This window comes from Armigeres subalbatus, chromosome 3 (assembly GCF_024139115.2).
Source record: "Armigeres subalbatus isolate Guangzhou_Male chromosome 3, GZ_Asu_2, whole genome shotgun sequence".
NCBI lineage: Eukaryota > Metazoa > Arthropoda > Insecta > Diptera > Culicidae > Armigeres > Armigeres subalbatus.
In genome coordinates, this window is record NC_085141.1 from 304,352,504 (window position 1) to 304,370,455 (window position 17,952).

A 17,952-nucleotide genomic window follows, 5' to 3' on the forward strand; every position below is an offset into this window, starting at 1 on the left:
TTACGGACCCGTTTACATATCCCTACTGCTCCTGCTACAAAAACTGGTGCTCACCAGTTCTGCATCTGACTTCATCTCGTCCTGGGAAGCATAGACTTGAAATTTTCCCTCGAAGTAGCTATTCGAAAATGACATCTTCGTGTACGAGGAAGGCAAATAACTGTCCACTAGTCCTTTTCTCGTGAAAGTTGCCGGAATGAAGTGCTTTTTATGATCGGCTGTCGGACGCTTTGCTGACATTCAGTTCTTCGTTTTTCATAAACTGCACAGACGCACGGAGACATTGCATTTCATCCTTTTCTTCCTCTAGCCAGTCATTTGATCACGAGTGGTTTTTCTTGAAGTTGACTTGACTATGACCAAATAATAATTACAAAAAGTTCAAGAAATTCTGAAGTTTTTTAAAAGTTTTTTGACGTCTAAATTTCAGTTTTTCACTATTTTGTTAACTTTACCCGCGATTTTCGCATGAGGAAATATCATATTAACCCGTCGGAAATTAAAACGAACATACCTGCTAAAGAAATGCAGAAAATCAATCCCGCCGTTTTCGGGTTATGCACGCATTTTGAAAAGCTTCAAAGTCTTCAGAAGGTGACATTTGTGAGAAATGAAAAATTAAAAATCTACAGCTTTAACACTTTTTATAAGTTTTATCATTATCATCGTATTGCAAGATTTACGAGAAAAGATGCATTATCGGCCTAAAGCATAAAAAAAATTTGTTCTACAAAGTTGTTCTGGATACTTGGGCCCTTAATATAGAGTTACCGAAAAATAGGGTGGGCCATTTTATAAAAATGTGAATTTTTTGTTTATTTTGCTTTATTGAATGGGGCCCTCCTTAGCCGTGCGGTAAGACTCGCGGCTACAAAGCAAGACCATGCTGAGGGTGGCTGGGTTCGATTCCCGGTGCCGGTCTAGGCAATTTTCGGATTGGAAATTGTCTCGACTTCCCTGGGCATAAAAGTATAATCATATTAGCCTCATGATATACGAATGCAAAAATGGTAACCTGGCTTAGAAACCTCGCAGTTAATAACTGTGGAAGTGCTTAATAAACACTAAGCTGCGAGGCGGCTCTGTCCCAGTGTGGGATGTAATGCCAATAAGAAGAAGAAGAAGAAGAAGAAGATTTTGCTGAATATTGACATAAAATGTTCTACAAAGTTGTAGCGCAGCTTTTTCCAATCAACTTTACTATATAAACTTTTTTTGTAGCTCTTAAGCTCACTTGTTTAGAGTAATTTTACTTACCAGAATTAGGGTGTCCCTCAAAAAACAATATTTATGATCTGCTCATTTCATTTTTTATTTTTTACGGATGTCACCTTCTGAAGACTTTTGGGGCTTTTCAAAACGCGTATTTTGCTACAAGAATGTCGTCTGTATCTTCTTCCGTTGTCGAGTTAGGGGGAAAGACGGCTTTGGCAGGTTTTGTTCTATTATTGGCAGGGGGTTTTTTGTCGACCAAATTTTATGAAATTTGGCCACAATATTCTTTGATATGCAAAGAATGTTTAGGCCAAATTTGAGCATAATCAGTCATAGAAAACCCCCCTGACAATAATAGAACAAAACCTGCCAAAGCCATCATTCCCCCTATATCAACTTATTTGAGAAAACATGATTTTAGTAAAATTAGTAAAACTTGAGATAAAAAAATAATGTATCCCCATTTTTTTGACATAAAAAAGAATATGAATTTCTCTTTCAAATGCTGTGTAATCATATTTTTTTGGTCTGCCCTAACCGGAGATATCAACTTATGAAAAAAATGTAATTTTGACAGAAAAACGATTATAACTTTTGATCGGAAAAAGATATTGAGCATATTTACCCATCAAAAGTTGCATTTTGTTTGAGCTCTAAAAGCCACCTGAAGATGACTTTTTCGAGAAATCCAAAACAAAAAAAGTAGATTAAAAATACTGTTTTTTGAGGTACACCCTAATCCAATTAGGTAAAATTGCTCTAAATCAGCCAACTTAAGAGCTACAGAAAAAGTTTTTTTGGCAAAATTGATTGGAATAAGCTGCGCTACAACTTTGTAGAACATAACATGTCAATATTCCGAAAAATAAAAAAATATTTTCTTAAGAAAATTATTTTGAGCTTTTTAGTGGAATGTCTTCACTTGTCATAAGACGAGTTTATACAATCCCATTGAATTCCACCACTTAATTGTATCTTGACAGATACGTATTTCGACCTCAACAGTAAGGCCGTCTTCAGTGTCTCGTACTTGACTCAACTTCGAGTCAACTAAATAATCCGGAAATCAACTTAGACGAATTTAGTACTTTCCATTGAATTCCACTACGTTATCTTTACAGAAACGTATTTCGACCTCAACTGTGAGGCCGTCTTTAGTGTCTCGTTCTTGACTCGACTTAGTACTCAACTTAGTCCTAAACTCGTCATAGACAGTTGAAGACATTCAACTAAAAGAGCTTAAAAATGTGTTTTGAACAAATTCAAGTAAATTGGTTGAACGTTGAACGCTTCTTAAAGAAGCCATGCTGCACTTGTTAGAATAATTTCTCGTTTACAATGGCCTTAAAAACTTTTGGAATGTAAGAGATAATGGTTATTCCATGATAATTACGTATATCTGATTTTTTTTTGCCAGATTAGAAAATGGGTACCAAAAACGAGTTCTCCATATATCTGGGAAAATTTGTTTCTTGTCCAGTCGTGTTTCTCCAGTAAGCGGATCGGCCGGTCGCCGTAATTTTGTTCTGCTTTGCGCGGGTGAGTAAATAAATCAGAAAAAGAAAGTTTGTTTCTTGTCCAGTCGTGTTTCTCCAGTAAGCGGATCGTCCGGTCATCGAAATTTAGTTTTGCTGCGCTGTAATTTTGTTTTGCTTTGCGCGGGTGAGTGAATAAACCAGAAAGTGAAGGTTTCAGACAGCGAGAGTGCTATTTTCTTTCTCATAGATCGCATCACTTACCATCACATCCACCACTGTCACGGAGTAGCAATTACGAATTGTACGGTCATAATGATCATGCTCATATCTGGGAATTATCCGGACTTTAGTAACTTATTAAATAGCCAAAATAATAGAGCAGTTAGTTTCATTGCTAGGGTTTTCATAAATAGATGAGGGATTCCATCAGGTCCAGGACCTTCGAAGGGCCTGCAAAATATCCTGGGCTTGAAGCTGATTCACTCCAATATCATTGGAAAATTCTGGAAATAATGCAAAATAGTCGCGATCGCAGAACCTCTAGAAAACGGCATTTTCTCTGCAAACGAGATTTCTTCTGTTCGCATATGACACCTCTCTTGTCTACAAAGGTAGAGTGATCCGATGCGCTAGTGGCAAGCTTATTTTCAGGCAACAGGAACTGATGGAGTTAAGCTGGGGCACGTAACCCACCATATCAAACATTTTCCCTGAATATACGCCAAAATTGTTCTGAGACAAAACTGATTTTCCGCCAATTTATATAATCACTGGAGTTTGTATATGAATATTCGAAGGTCTTATAGATTCTTAAGGAGGAATATCCGAGTGAATTCCTAATTGAATTTTCGAAAGAATTCCTGGATAAAATTCTGAAGAAATTCCTAAGAGATATCGAAGAAAATTCCAAGAATTTCTTTCTAGAGTTTCGGAAGGGATTTCTTAAGCAATCACTGAATTATTTTTTTCTGAGAAACCCCTAAAATGATTGCTAATGCAATCTCCTAAAACAAGTTGAATAAGTTCTCAATCAGATTTCCACAGGAATTTTAAAAGCAGTTTCCATAGGAATTCATAAGGTTATTCACAAAAGGTATTCTCCTAAATGAATTTCGGAAGTTTTTCTGAAACAATTTCCGTAGGTATTCTACAAGAAGTTTCCAAAGGGCTTTCCGTAGAAATTCCACAAAAATTTCCAAAGAAACTTACAAAGGAATTATTAAAGGATGCTCGGAAGGAATTTCCAAAGGAATTTCCGAAGAAATTCTTAAAACAAATTCGTTTATGAATTCTCAAGGAATCCCTAGCAGAATTTGCGAAGGAATGTCTGAAGGAATTTTTGAAGAAATTTCGAAAGGAACAACCGAAAAAATGGTCTCTCCAAAGGATTTCCTATAAAAATTCCGAAGGATTTTTCCTATAGAAATTTTCGAAGGTTTTCCTAAAACAATTTACGTAAATACTCCTGAATGATTTTCCGAAGAAATTTCCAAAGAAATTTCCAAATGAATTCCAAAAAAAAAATTGTAAAGGAATTTCCGAACGGAATTCCCAAATCAAATTCTGAAGGAGTTTCCGACATTCTTAAATTTCTGCAAAAAAAATCTTGAACATTTCTTGAAGAAGTCTTTCGGAATTTCCTCCAGGAATTTCTGGTTGAGTAATCGAGTCCTTCCTAGTCACGTGGATTCTTTTCCAGTATCAGTTTGTTCATTTTGGAAACATGTGCTGTGCATATGCGCAGTCAAGTTATCTAACAAATAAAATCATACAGATAAGGTTTCATGAATTCATCCTCATGTTGGTATTACTTTAATCGAACTAAAACAGTAGAATATTGCAGTTAAATTTTGAGGCCTATAATTTTAAATTTGACCGAATTAATCGAAGATGAAGCATGAAGGAACTTATGATCAAACACTTGACTCGCAGGTAGAAAATAGTAAAAAAAGAAAAAAAAATGAAAACTAAAAAGAGTTTTACTACTCCATATCGATGGATATATTATAGTTTTATAGCATGCTTGAAGAGCAAATCGATGTGTGCAAGAGCGTTACATTATCATAATTGTTATTTGGGTAGTAGATCTGACTGTAAAGATATCTGTTCAAGAATAATTCTTAGAGTAGTTCCAGGAGGAACTTTCGAAGGAATTCCAGAAAAAACCAATATGTTGATTCGTGGAGAATATCTTATAGAAATTCTAGAAAGAATGACTAGACCCAGGATGAATATCTGGGGTAGAAGAATGTATGTAGGAAACCCAGGAATTATAAAAGGAATTCCAGAAGAAACATCCAGAATCATTCCCGGAGGACCATCTGAAAAAAAAATCCAAGCAAAACGTCTAATGGAATTACAGGAGGAACTTTAGAAAGAACTCCTGAGTGAATTCCAGGAGGAATTTCTTGAGGAATTTGAAATTTATAGCGAAACTTTATGAGGAACTTCACAAAGGACTACAGAAGAAATTTGTACAAGCACTTGCCGTATTTGCACGGCCACTTTTCCTTGCTTCACACTTCTTCCCCAGTGACATTGATTAGGCCACTTTGTCACTTTTACTGTATAACTGGTTTTCTCACAGAAATATCACAGCCTCGCGTGTAATTAATGAGGAAATACTTCGGACCATGAAATATTATTTTTCGCTACTGCTGTTGCGCCGACTGATGCTCGCGACGGACGAAATTGCTCCAGCGATTCCTCTTGAACTTTCTTCAGAAATTCCCTCCACCAGGAAACTCTATTGAAGTTCCTTCATCAAGTTCTCCCAAATATTACTCCTGGGAATCCGTCAAAAGATTATCTAGGATTTTTTTTATTCGAGATTGTTATGAAACCTATCAAATGCATAACCTAAAATAGAATAGAATTTCCATGGAATCAAACAGCAACTTGGACATTTCCCGAGAACAACTGTAAAAGTTAATTGACATTTGTTTGTTTTTACCTAGGATAGGATGTGACAACTCAATTGAGACTGCCTTGTTGTTTTTTAGTCGGTTGCTCTGACGAGGTGGTCGCCAGTGCATCCAAATTAATTTGCTACAAAATCTTCCAAATATCATGTATCAAAACTTGAAGTTTTTCTTTCCGTTCAATCCATTATTTATGAAAGAGAAACGAAATACTAACAGAGAGAAGTTTTTGCTAAGGGGAATATGACTTTGAGATCCAAAATGACAGAGAGGGGAGTGATAACGCTTAAAATCAACAGTTTTAAACCTTTACAACCCTTTAGATAAATTTATATGGCGTTTGCAGTTCAATATAAACTAATTTTGGCCCAAAAAACTGAAACTCAAACATTTACGAGTTTTACCTAATATCAACTTTACAAACTTGCAACACGGCCAAACTTACAACATGCTGCCCTTCGAAAAACGCGCCGCCACCAATCGAAGTAATCGATTGTCATTTTCAACCAATCAGCAACCGGTACGATTGTGACAGAAAATCGGTACGATTTTTAATGACTAATTGACACATCCTATCCTAGGTTTTTACTAGAAAAAAAAATGAACAAGGCATACTTGATGAGTTCCAATGTTTTCTACCTCTTGAATGTCAAACTCATGGGAACTCACGCCACCATTATGGAGCGCAAAAGACTGACTAGGAATTTATTCAGAAGTTCCCCCAGGAATTCATATGGGAGTTTATCCAAGAATTCACCCTTAATTCTTCCAGGAATTCCTCAATGAGTTCCACAACACATTTCTGCTGGGGGTCATCTAGGAGTTTCCACTGTTCTCTCAGGAATTTACTTTGGAATTCCTCGTGCGGATCCTCCATCAAGCAGTTCCTCTTAGAGCTCCATCAGGAATTCCACCTGGGATTTTTTTTTTCAGGAATTTCTTGATTCCTCCTGGCGTCTATTCGACAATTCTTTTTATAATTCCTCCAATAATTCTACCTAGAGGTTCATCCATGAATTTCTTTAGTAGTTCCTGTAGAAATCCTTCCTGGAGTTTCTCCAAAAAATCTTTTTGGAGCTCCTCTAGAAATTACTTTTCGCGTATTCCTCGTGTTCCTCCCGGAATTCATCTTGGAGCTTCCTTCAATTTCCCAGATAAATTTTTGGAGAAGAGTTCGTCCAGGAATTCATCCTTGTTTCTTCCTGGAACTAATCTTTAATTCCACTAGAAATGCCTGAATTCCTCCAGGAATCCATTCTAAATTCCCCCAGGAAATTATTTTGCATTCCCCCAGGGGGGAGTTATTCCCAGAATTCATGAAGGTGAATTCATGAATACATGAAATAACTCGTGGAGGACCAACGCGCACTCGGAGTTTTCGAAAGGAAAGTGCTGCGTACCATCTATGGTGGGGTGCAGATGGCGGACGGTACATGGAGGAGGCGAATGAACCACGAGTTGCATCAGCTGTTGGGAGAACCATCCATCGTTCACACCGCGAAAATCGGACGACTGCGGTGGGCCGGGCACGTAGCCAGAATGTCGGACAATAACCCGGTGAAAATGGTTCTCGACAACGATCCGACGGGCACAAGAAGGCGAGGTGCGCAGCGGGCAATGTGGATCGATCAGGTGGAAGATGACTTGCGGACCCTCCGTAGACTGCGTGGCTGGCGACATGTTGCCATGGACCGAGCCGAATGGAGAAGACTCTTACATACCGCACAGGCCACTTCGGCCTTAGTCTGAATAAATAAATAAATCTATCTTCTAAATCTATATACATAAAAATGAATTTCTGTCTGTCTGTGCCTTATAGTCTCGGAAACTACTGAACCGATCGACGTGAAAATTTGTATGTGGAGGTTTTTGGGGCCGGGGAAGGTTCTTAAGATGGTTCGAGACCCCTCCCCGCTTTGGAAAGGGGGGCTCCCATACAAATGAAACACCAATTTCTTCATAACTCGAGATCTAATCAGAAAATAAATCAATTTTAGGCGAAACGAAGTTCGTCGGGTCTGCTAGTAATAAATAAATATGAAATAACTCCAGGATAAGTTTCTGGAGAAACTCAAAGATGATTTTTTGAAGAAACTCCATGAGGAGCTCCAGGAGAAAATACTGGATAAAATCCGGGACGAATTGCTGCAGGAACTCCAGGAGGAAGTCATGAAGGTACTTTGTGAAGAATTCTTAAAAGAACTTCAGAAGAAATTCCTGGAAGAACTGAAGAAGAAAAAAAATCCTGAAAAATCAAAGAAGAAATATTTGAGAGCACCAGCATAAAAATATATCCTGGAGGAACTCCAGGAGTGATTTCTGGAGGAGTTCCAAAACACAATTTTCGGAGAAACTAAATTAAAAAATACTAAATTTTTAAATCCGTAAAATTTTCAAATTCCTATGTTCGTGAATTCCTAAAATCATAAATTCTTGAATTACTGAATTCCCAAATTCCTAAATTTCTAAATTAAGAAATTCCTGAAGTCTAATTTCATAAATTGCTGATTTCCCGAATTTCTAAATTTCCTCCAATGGTGGTCACTTATCGATTTCGAGCGCATAATCATCTATTTTGTGGAAAATCATGACGAAAGAGCCGCCGCACGGCATAATTTGGTGCTACAACGGAAATGTCCCTTTCTACAGGTTCCCCAAGGGCATCTCATAGGTTCCAAGAGTGGCCAATGTGGTCACTTATCGATTTCGAGTGAATAGCCATCTCTTTGGTGGAAAATCATGACAAAAGAGCCGCCGCACGGCATATTTTGGTGATAAAACGGAAGTGTCCTCTTTTACGGGTTTCTCAAGGGCCCCTTATAGGTTCCAAGGGTGGCCAATGTGGTCAATTATCGATTTTATTAGCATAATCATCTATTTTGTGGAAAATCATGACGAAAGAGCCGCCGCACGGCATATTTTGGTGCTGAAACGGAAATGTCCCCTCCTGTGGGTTCCCCGTGGGGCACTTTCGGAGTAGCCACTTTCGTCAGAAGCCCTCTCATGGACCATACATTACCGTTTTTCCGTCGTTTCCAGGTGGCCATTGTCTCCAGAACCAGCATATCACCACATAGCCACAAAATTGATGAGTTTATCTTTCGAACGGTATATAAACTTTGTAATTCGGTTATAATTTGACTGTTTTATAAGCATTTACATTTCTGGGTCAATATGACCCTAACATGTTATCCGTTTTTCTGAATATCCGAAAAAGAATAAATCATAAATTCCCAAGTTCCTAAATTCCTGAATTCTTAAGTTTTTAAATCCCTAAGTTCCTTAATTCTCTAATTCCTAAATTCAGAACTAACCAAATTCCCAAATTCCTGGGTAGAAACTCCTGAATTCCTAAATTGTTTATCGGCTATGGTTTCCATACCACTAATCCAAGCCGCCCCCAACCAGGACATTAGGCTCTCTCATTAGGCTTAACTCTACCGCGTTCCAAGCAAATGGCTTGATTGTTTGTACAATAGAGTGATTCAAATTTTGACTTTTTTGCTCCCCTACGCTTAAACGATGGCATTTGTTATTTTAATAATCGTCCTAAATTTTTAACTAATTTGGATGTAATTTGACTGAGCACTGAGCTGTTTGAAGCTTGTATAAAATTTACTATGAAAACAGTAACTTTTGTAAAAAACCGTTCCCCATCATTGCCCATTAAGCTCTAAAAATGTATGAATACGTTAGCAACATAGGAAATTTAACAAGGGAAAATATCGTCGTTGTTGCTAAACGATTTGATACTGGCAACAAAAGTTATTATGGAAATACTGAATTGTGGAAAATTCAATTTAACCCGTAAAAGAATAACATCAATATCAATAATGCGCATTTCTGTTTTCTTTATAATTTTGCTCACAAGAATTAGATAGCTTCGCAACAACAACTGTTTTTCAGCTTAGGATCTAGTCTATGATGGCGATGCGTTAAATATATTCAAATAGATTCCGGGCTGCTTCACGAAACGATCCTTTACATAAGTGGCAATTCTCATAGTAATTTTCATATAACCTTCAAACGGCACGTGCACAACCAAAGTACATCCAAATCAGCTAAAAATTTGGGAGGACTATTAAAATAGCAAAAACAATCGTTTAAGCACAGGGGAGCGAAAAAGTCAAAATTTGAATCACTCTATTGTACATCACTAGATATCGGCAGAAACTTACCATGTACTAAACAACAAGTAATTCGGTTGTAATGCGCTCGAGTAATGAACGTTGCTGACAGGAATAGGGGGTGCTGCTCAAATGGTTCTCTATCATACCTCCCTTTCACATTCTGTCGCTTCACCTAGCGAACGGCTTTCAATCTGTTGATTTTCAAATAATTACTTTCGTTTATCTATTATCCCTCATACTTTGAGTAGGACTGGCCAGTGAAGCCTATTTATTATAAATACCTAAATAAATCCTGAAACCTAAATTCTAAAATTTGATGTTTCGTCATTACTTGTCATTGTTTGTCAGTTCAGATTGCAGTTTTCAGCCTGGCCAGTTCGTTTCCTCAGTGACCATAATCTTATCAACTGCACAAATCAATTAATTTCCAATCCAGTTTTCTCGGTATCGGTAGCTTATCAATTTCCAAGATTCTGGCTATCAGTTTGTGCAGGCAAGTGGCCAGCTTCCCCATCTTGATGAGATCAGCTCCGATACTATCCGTACCATTGCTTCATTGCTCTTTTGCTGTCGAATGGCATTCTGAACTTCCCCCAAGGTATGATTTGTATATGCCGAGCTTTTATATAGATTTTGCAACGTTTTTATACAGAATTTTCAAAAATCTGACACTTACTGGTTGGATGTAGCCTTCAACTGTAAACTGCTGATCTGTTATCCTACCGCTACTAGTAGAACTTTTATCGAACTTTCGTCTCATTGATTGATAACAAAAATTCAGGATAAAAATATTCTCTTATTGTTCTAGTTTTGGCATTTCAACTCCACTTCTCCACAATCTTTCTTAGCAACATCACGCATGAGTATTTTCGAATGTGAAACAAAAACAAATCACTCTCACCCAGCACCGGTACCCCACATTACCTACATACATACGAAGCATGCAACATAGCCATGCACCAAAACTTTGAGTGAGCTCCTTTCCTCTTCGCTGGGTGGTGTTTGTGGAGAGGCATCATCTCACTCGACACCGACACAAAGCCTCTCAACAACGGCAGCATAAGACGACCGGTGCCGGTGCCCTATTGCGCTCTTGGAAACTTCCTCCTCAAATCCCCACGCGGGGCCCTTCATCTCCGGAACCCCTCCCCCACCGTGGATCATCATCGCTCTGCCATCATCATCATCATCGTGATCATAAAACTGCTCGAATACTTCCTGCCACTCGCGCACAGCAACAACCAGCAACGTGATCGCCGCCGCACACTCAAAAGATTGGACCGGGCCGCGCGGACGCCGGCGAGCAGCAAACGGAGGAAGATGAAGTTGCTTCAGTAATCTCGCGACTTCAACACTGTCAAGATCAGCCCGAGCCTCGCCGCCGTGCGTGTTTGGACGAGAAAGGCGTCCCCGGAATGTCAAGTGATTCTGCTCTGGGTTGGTTGCGCTGAAATTTGCAATTTTTATTTAATTGTCTCAATTTACTCTAATGTGGTGCGGCCAATCAGAGTGGATCGATCGAACGTACGCCGGAGTGGGTGCCTTCTTTTTGCATTGTTCTGGCTTCTCGAGTTCTAAATTAGTGACAGCGCGCTGCCGTTGAATGCGACTAAATAGGAGATTAGCGCAGTCAATCGAGAACGTCGACGCACAGTGTGGATCGGGAGGATGTCACGGTTCAGTTGCTGTCGGTTCCCGATTTGGCTAACATAAATACAACCGCAGCACTAAACTCCTCGGTTCGGTGGTTCATGATCCGAGTTTTCTTCCGTCCCGTTGTTTGGGCGGTTGCTTATATAAATAGTGATTTAACAGTGCAAACAAGTGCAAAAAAAAAGAAACGTGCGGGAAGGAAGAAGCCGGGAAGAACGAAGGATTAATGGCGGTGCTGAATCAAGTGGCACATTTCGAAGAATTGACTTAGTTCTCCAAATGTGGAACTGCTGGCCAGAGACATCACCAGCTCCGCTATGGTGATCATACCAGTGGCGGATGGGGTGGGCGACAATTTGAAGGGATCATTTACACATTTGCGCACGATTTTTGGTCTGCTGGTTTCGGGCATATCGCCGGCAACTGTTTGTGAATACGATTATGGCCAATTGATGAATGAAGTGACTTTGAATTTGAATGTTGAATTGCTGATTCGAAGGTTGACATAGTGTTTACGAAACAGAAGAAAACATGGAATAAAGAACTAGTCTCACGGTGGTTCATGTGCGATTTCGTTGATGTTTGGAGGTAAAGCGTATAGACATATGCATTCTCATGCCCTTTGATACAGAACAATAATTATATAATGCAACCAGTTTTTCGGTAAATCTTCAATGTTGACCCAGTTTTCCTGAAGTGTTAGTTAGTAAACTGACTATAACAACATAACCAATCACTAAACCATTTAAGATACTCCAAGTCATTTAAACGTTATGTATTTGGTTTTACGTTATTATCTTGTGAATATTTTAGAAGCATATTAGATATCCGTAAACAAATTCGTCTAAAGCCTTGAATAATATTAAATAAAATGTGGATTTTTCTTACCTTTTTTAATATAATATGAACGCTGCATTTACTGATATCAGTACGTTACGCAAAACATGGCGATTTTCAGTGCCCTCCCCCGCCCATGTCACACATTCGGTATTAAACTTCTTGATTTTTTAATATGGTTCGTCATGCTGCTCGATATCCTCCTAAAAGCGTGATACTGACCTGATGGATATTATTTTTCCCTTGCAAAAAGTTTACCTCTTTTACATCAAAAATTAATCACGTTTTTTGTTAAGAAAATTATTTTGAGCTTTTTAGTGGAATGTCTTCACTTGTTATAAGACGAGTTTGTACAATCCCATTGAAATTCCACCACTTAATTGTATCTTGACAGATACGTATTTCGACCTCAACAGTAAAGCCGTCTTCAGTGTCTCGTACTTGACTCGACTTGTACGTCGTAGGCCGTCGAGTCAAGTACGAGACACTGAAGACGGCCTTACTGTTGAGGTCGAAATACGTATCTGTCAAGATACAATTAAGTGGTGGAATTTCAATGGGATTGTACAAACTCGTCTTATGGCACGTTTTTTGGCTCAATCGATTTTTTCATTTATAAAATCATGATGAAGCTTTCTTTTCATGTCTCCATCTACATATTCAGTAATAGTAGTTTGTGCAACTAGTTGCAAAAAAAAATCGTTCTAACGAGGTTTAGAGAAAATTTGGTTTTAATTTGAGGGTGCACGATTTAGGTTTTGGTCGAAAATTGTTTTAGAAATAGTCAAACTTCAAAAATGGCAAACAAGATGGTTTAAACATAGGGAAGCGAAAAAGTAGAAAATTTAATCACTCTTGTACACTTAGTGTACTTAAAAATAGAGGTCCGAAAATGGTTGGCGATGAATTATCTTTCGCAATTTTGCTTGGCGGTAGCGCTATTTGACGTCGACAACTATTTTGGCCGTCAAATGAATGGGCGTTAGGATGTTTCACTCGGATTTTTGTTTGGGGTTTTTATGAGATATTTTTCAGGATATTGTCCTATATTTCTCCAAGTTTTTCTTATTCTTATTGGCACTACATTCGATATTGCCTCGCAGCTTATAGTATTCATTAAGCACTTCTACAGTTATTAACTGCAAAGTTTCTAAGTCAAGTTATCATCTTTGCATTCGTATGCCATGAAACTAACACGATTATACTTTTATGTCCAGGGAAGTCGAGAAAATTTTCATTCCCTAAACCGGACCGGGAATCGAAACGAATTCAGCGTGGCCTTGTTTTTTAGCCGCGCATCTTATCACACGGTTAAGTAAGGCCTCTTGTCCATATTATTCATCCAAATTCCCGGAATATTACTCTGGAACTCCTCTATCCAGCTTTTTGTTATAGCTGCGGCCCAGTAAACCACATATCATATAACAAAGAGCAAATAAAGTCGCATTTGCGTCCATCAAAAATCTGAATCGCATTGTATTTCAAACTTTGTCAGATTATTGTCAAAGGATGTTGTATTGAATGCATCGTATACGATAATTTTTACCGTAGTGAAAATCAATCGTAATTGTGTGAATAAAAACTCGTAATGACATATACTCCTTGCAATATCCTATATGAGTGCGAATGAATGCCTATTTGAATCGTAATATAATCGAAACCACTTCAGTCCAAACAGCTTGTTGAAGTTGCAAGCAGTTGTAAAGATATAGATTATGTAGTTCATGTTGGACAAAAATCCGATTCGCTTCAAGATGTGCAGTATGGTGCAGTGGTAGAGTATACGCCTGCAAAACCAAAGTTCGCATGTTCGAGACTTGGTGCTAGTAACATTTTTTTTAATTTTTCGTATTTTTATGTATAATCGTAATACTGTTGTCATGATGTCGGAAAAAAATCGTATAATAAAACTCGTATGTACCTATATCGCCTCCACTTTGGTACGTATATAACCAATCTGTGCATCATAGCTTAGCTTTGACTGACTACACATATCTATGGTTGCTACTCCGTGATTGACCAGAATCAGTGAAATTGCACAAAGAATCAACTGAATGATTGACTGGGATTGTTCAAGCATTCTCAGTGTGCAAGTTTCAGTGACTCTAAAATTCAAATGATCAATAACGGCGCCGGCCACGTCCTTGTAGTCAGTTAGGAAGAAGGAAGGAATATTAGTAGGTGGTTTTTGCTATTTGAAGACCGTGTTTACCTCTGCGTCTCCACAAAAACCACAGGAAGGATTATCAGTTAATTGGTAGGCATCGTTGGATCTGGATTCACTCTGATAAGCGATACGACCGTGCCATTCTTTATACACAGTGATTTTACCTAGCCATGAATCGGGCGCGAAAAGTAGTACAAACTAACAATGCAGAACACAATATTTCGGCCGATCGCGCCATCGTTCTGCTGTCCGAAACAAGAGAAATCACGCACTCTATAACCAATCTGTGCATCATATACGATTAAGTTGGTTCTTATATAATAACCTATATCAAGAGATATACTGCCCATGATCGCATATTTGTAACATTTGCATTTTTGTCGATTTTGAGATAAGCTCATGAATCATCTCCAAATTGCTAGTTCTTCCAGCTGACCAGGTGAAATAAGAAAGTTTGTTTCAAAAAACTCGAGAAAACTACCAAGTTGTTTTGTAACATTAAGCAAAGTGACCGCATAACCGTAACACTGGAAAACTTTATTGCCGGTACACCATGCGCTGTGTACAAAAATTTTCGAAAATAGATGGCATTCAAATACCAAGTAATGGAAATGTTTCTACCGAAGATTCCAACTAGATAAAGTTTTTGTGCAATTTTTGGGAATTTTCAGAAAATCATTGAGATTTGCATACTTATGCATATTACAAACTTTATCGTTCCATTTCTCCCATGCCTACTTTTGTCGATTGTTACAAATATGCGATCATAGGCAGTATAGGTACCAAAATGTTGACTGGGGCATAATTACCATAGTTGATTTTGACATTTACCATGTACAGATTTAATGGTATTTGCAATCCTATCCAGTTTTCCGCGAGCGGTAATGGCCGCCAACATGCCTGCGGGTTAGTCTCTGGTTTGACGTTTCTGGAGGTCAACTGCACCCACCATTCGAGCATTTTGATCAATGTGGTATATAAGAAGGCTTGAATTCACTGAATCAGCACCTTTTTATATGCCACATTGGTCAGAATGCTCGGAGCGGTGGGTGCAGTTGACCTCCACAGACGTCAAATCAGAGACTAACCCGCAGCCAAGCTGGCGGCCATTACCGCTCGCGGAAAACTGGATAGTAACCTTAGGAGACTACTATTATTATTTGCAACTGTTCATGCATCATTTACGAAGCTACGACTTGGCTTTTAAAATGTCCCATACAGATCATGTCAAAGGAAATGAAATTGGAGTAGAAATATGTTGAAGGATTGCCGGGAGGGAGGGAATGTAAGAGTAGAAACTGGATGTCATATATTAACCCAGACCTAGATTGCTCGAACGAAATATCGTATGGTTATTCGGGCTTTACTTTCTTTATGCAAAGACAATTATCGACTAAAATCATTCTTATCTTTTCATTTTCATGCGTAAACTTTCCGCATTATTTCCAGTACTTCTAAAACCGATTCTAACGACGATTTAGACGTTAATCCTAAGCTATTCCTAGAAAAGCGAGAGGCAAAGGAAGAAGGTCTTCAATCAGCATATCCTAAGAGCAGAATGATTTGACAGCTATCCTCATTCGAATCGTACATTGAAATGAGATAACTCAATTATCCTCATTCCTCATATTATTCGAGTAGTATCCGTATCCCATACTACAAGTTATCCAGGGGTACAGCTAAATGCTAAAGTCCACCAAATAGTTCAAATCCAGGTCAAAAAAAAAAATATTAAAACTGAAAATTTTCAGTTCTTATCCAGCTTTTTATTATAGCTACATATCAACTATGGTATCAAATTTTGACACATTCTGTGTAGGGGAAGAGGCCCCAAAACGCCCCCCGGGGCAAAACGACTTTCGGGTATTCACTTATATTTACCATTTTTGAGATAGCCATAATAAAACTAGACGTGAAATTATCTAGGTTAGGCGAACAAAGTGTCAAAATAATGGATAGGAATGTAGGAAAAACTGAAATTTTCCACATTTTGATGAAACATCTAACATTTCGGCGAGGCAAAACGCACTAGTGGAACTATCCTACAATGTACTCGCGTCTCCACGCACTGTCCATACAAGAATGCTGATGTGCCGACGCATGGTACATTGTTCCCTAAGAGCTGCCTGCTAAACGGCGTTTTGCCTCATGAGTTTTCCGGCAACGAAATATCACCACTTTTTTGAAATGTGAATATTATCATTGATTATTGAGATTTTTTCTAATTTTAATATGGCTAGCTATATTGTTTAACTGTTGCGTGAGGTAGAAACACACATGAAAATCGTTATAGCTAAGGCATAAAAACAGTCTATGCTTAGCTAGGGCATATTGCCCCTCCTTCCCCTACAGATTTTATTACGGAATCCTAGTTGCCTTGGAAGCACGCTGAATGTTTTTCACGCCAAACAATGTTTTGTTTTTGGTTTGAAATCGAAGGCTTATGATTCTTTGCAAGTAACTATAATTTTGTCTTATTAAGGTCACTCCTGACAGAATCCAAGTTTCAAAGTGCTCGCGTTTTCGGGGGCACACCACTTGATACGGAGGCGGCGGACAACTGTCATTTTTGTTGATTCAGCTTTGCTGCGTCGCAGTATGCGTGAAAAAATAAAAATGACAGTTGTGCGTTGCTTCCGTATCTAGTGGTGTTCCCCCGAAAACCGGAACACTTTGAAACTTGGATTCTGTCAGGAGTGACCTTAAATAATATCTTTTTATTATTTTAGATTTTCGGAAGCTTATTTACTTAACAGCAGCAGTTCAAGCGCTGATACTACTGCAGCTGTTTAATAGAGACCCAGTTGGAGGTCCGCATCGAGATTGTTCAACGGGGTTCAAACAGAATTGGATGGACAGATAAAATCTTGAGCATCTGATCCCAAACCAATTGCGGAAACTTCGACCAACCAGTTGGATCCATATACGTCTAACTTTTTGAGAATTACTTTCGTTATTGGAAGCGTTTTTTGGCAATCTTGCCGTCTCGAATGGAGTCGCCTGGTTGGTGTTCTAACAATCCCTGTATATATATATTTGACAGGATTTGTTATAGTATTACCAGAGGAATGACCAATTATGCTCAAATAAAGCTCGAACATTCCTTAAATATTGAATCATCTTGTATTTAGATCTAAAAGGATAAACTGGAGGCACACTTGTGAAAACATTGAAAGTACTCCAGTTGCTGCCAGACTGCAGAAAGTCCTTGCTAAGGATCACACAAATGGTCTTGGGACTATTAAAAAAGATGATGGTTCTTTTACCAAGACAACTTATGAAACATTAGAAGTAATGATGCAAAAACACTTCCCATGTTCTATCATCAATTTACATGAAGACCAGAATGTATCTGTATCGCAAACTAGTGTAAATGAAGCCAGGCGAGATATTCAGCAAACGAATAAGGTCACTGGGATGAATTGCACTAGGAGCGATGCTAGTACTCTGGCCAGTGAAATATTTACTGAACAGAAAGTAGAATGGGCGATTGATTCTTTTGCACCCTTCAAGGCGCCAGGTAGGGACGGAATTTTTCCTGTACTACTACA

At 38.5% G+C, this 17,952-nt stretch overlaps 1 protein-coding gene across 13 annotated transcripts in view; it reads left to right on the forward strand.

Annotated features, from left to right (window-relative positions):
* LOC134225065 (formin-J-like) overlaps positions 1-17,952 on the forward strand; it is a 455,409-nt gene that overhangs the window by 281,145 nt on the left and 156,312 nt on the right. For 3 of the 13 annotated variants that reach the window (XM_062704846.1, XM_062704829.1, XM_062704839.1), the window contains exon 1: positions 11,060-11,181. The exons of 3 other annotated variants lie outside the window; for them this stretch is intronic. Coding sequence is in view for 1 of the 10 variants with exons in the window: in XM_062704843.1 (XP_062560827.1) it covers positions 11,976-11,985 (10 nt within the window). In the remaining 9 variants the exon portion in view is untranslated. Of the gene's footprint in view, positions 1-11,059; positions 11,182-11,256; positions 11,279-11,960; positions 11,986-17,952 lie in introns of those variants that run through there. 7 more of the 13 variants (XM_062704834.1, XM_062704840.1, XM_062704841.1 and 4 more) reach the window with 5 other exon arrangements.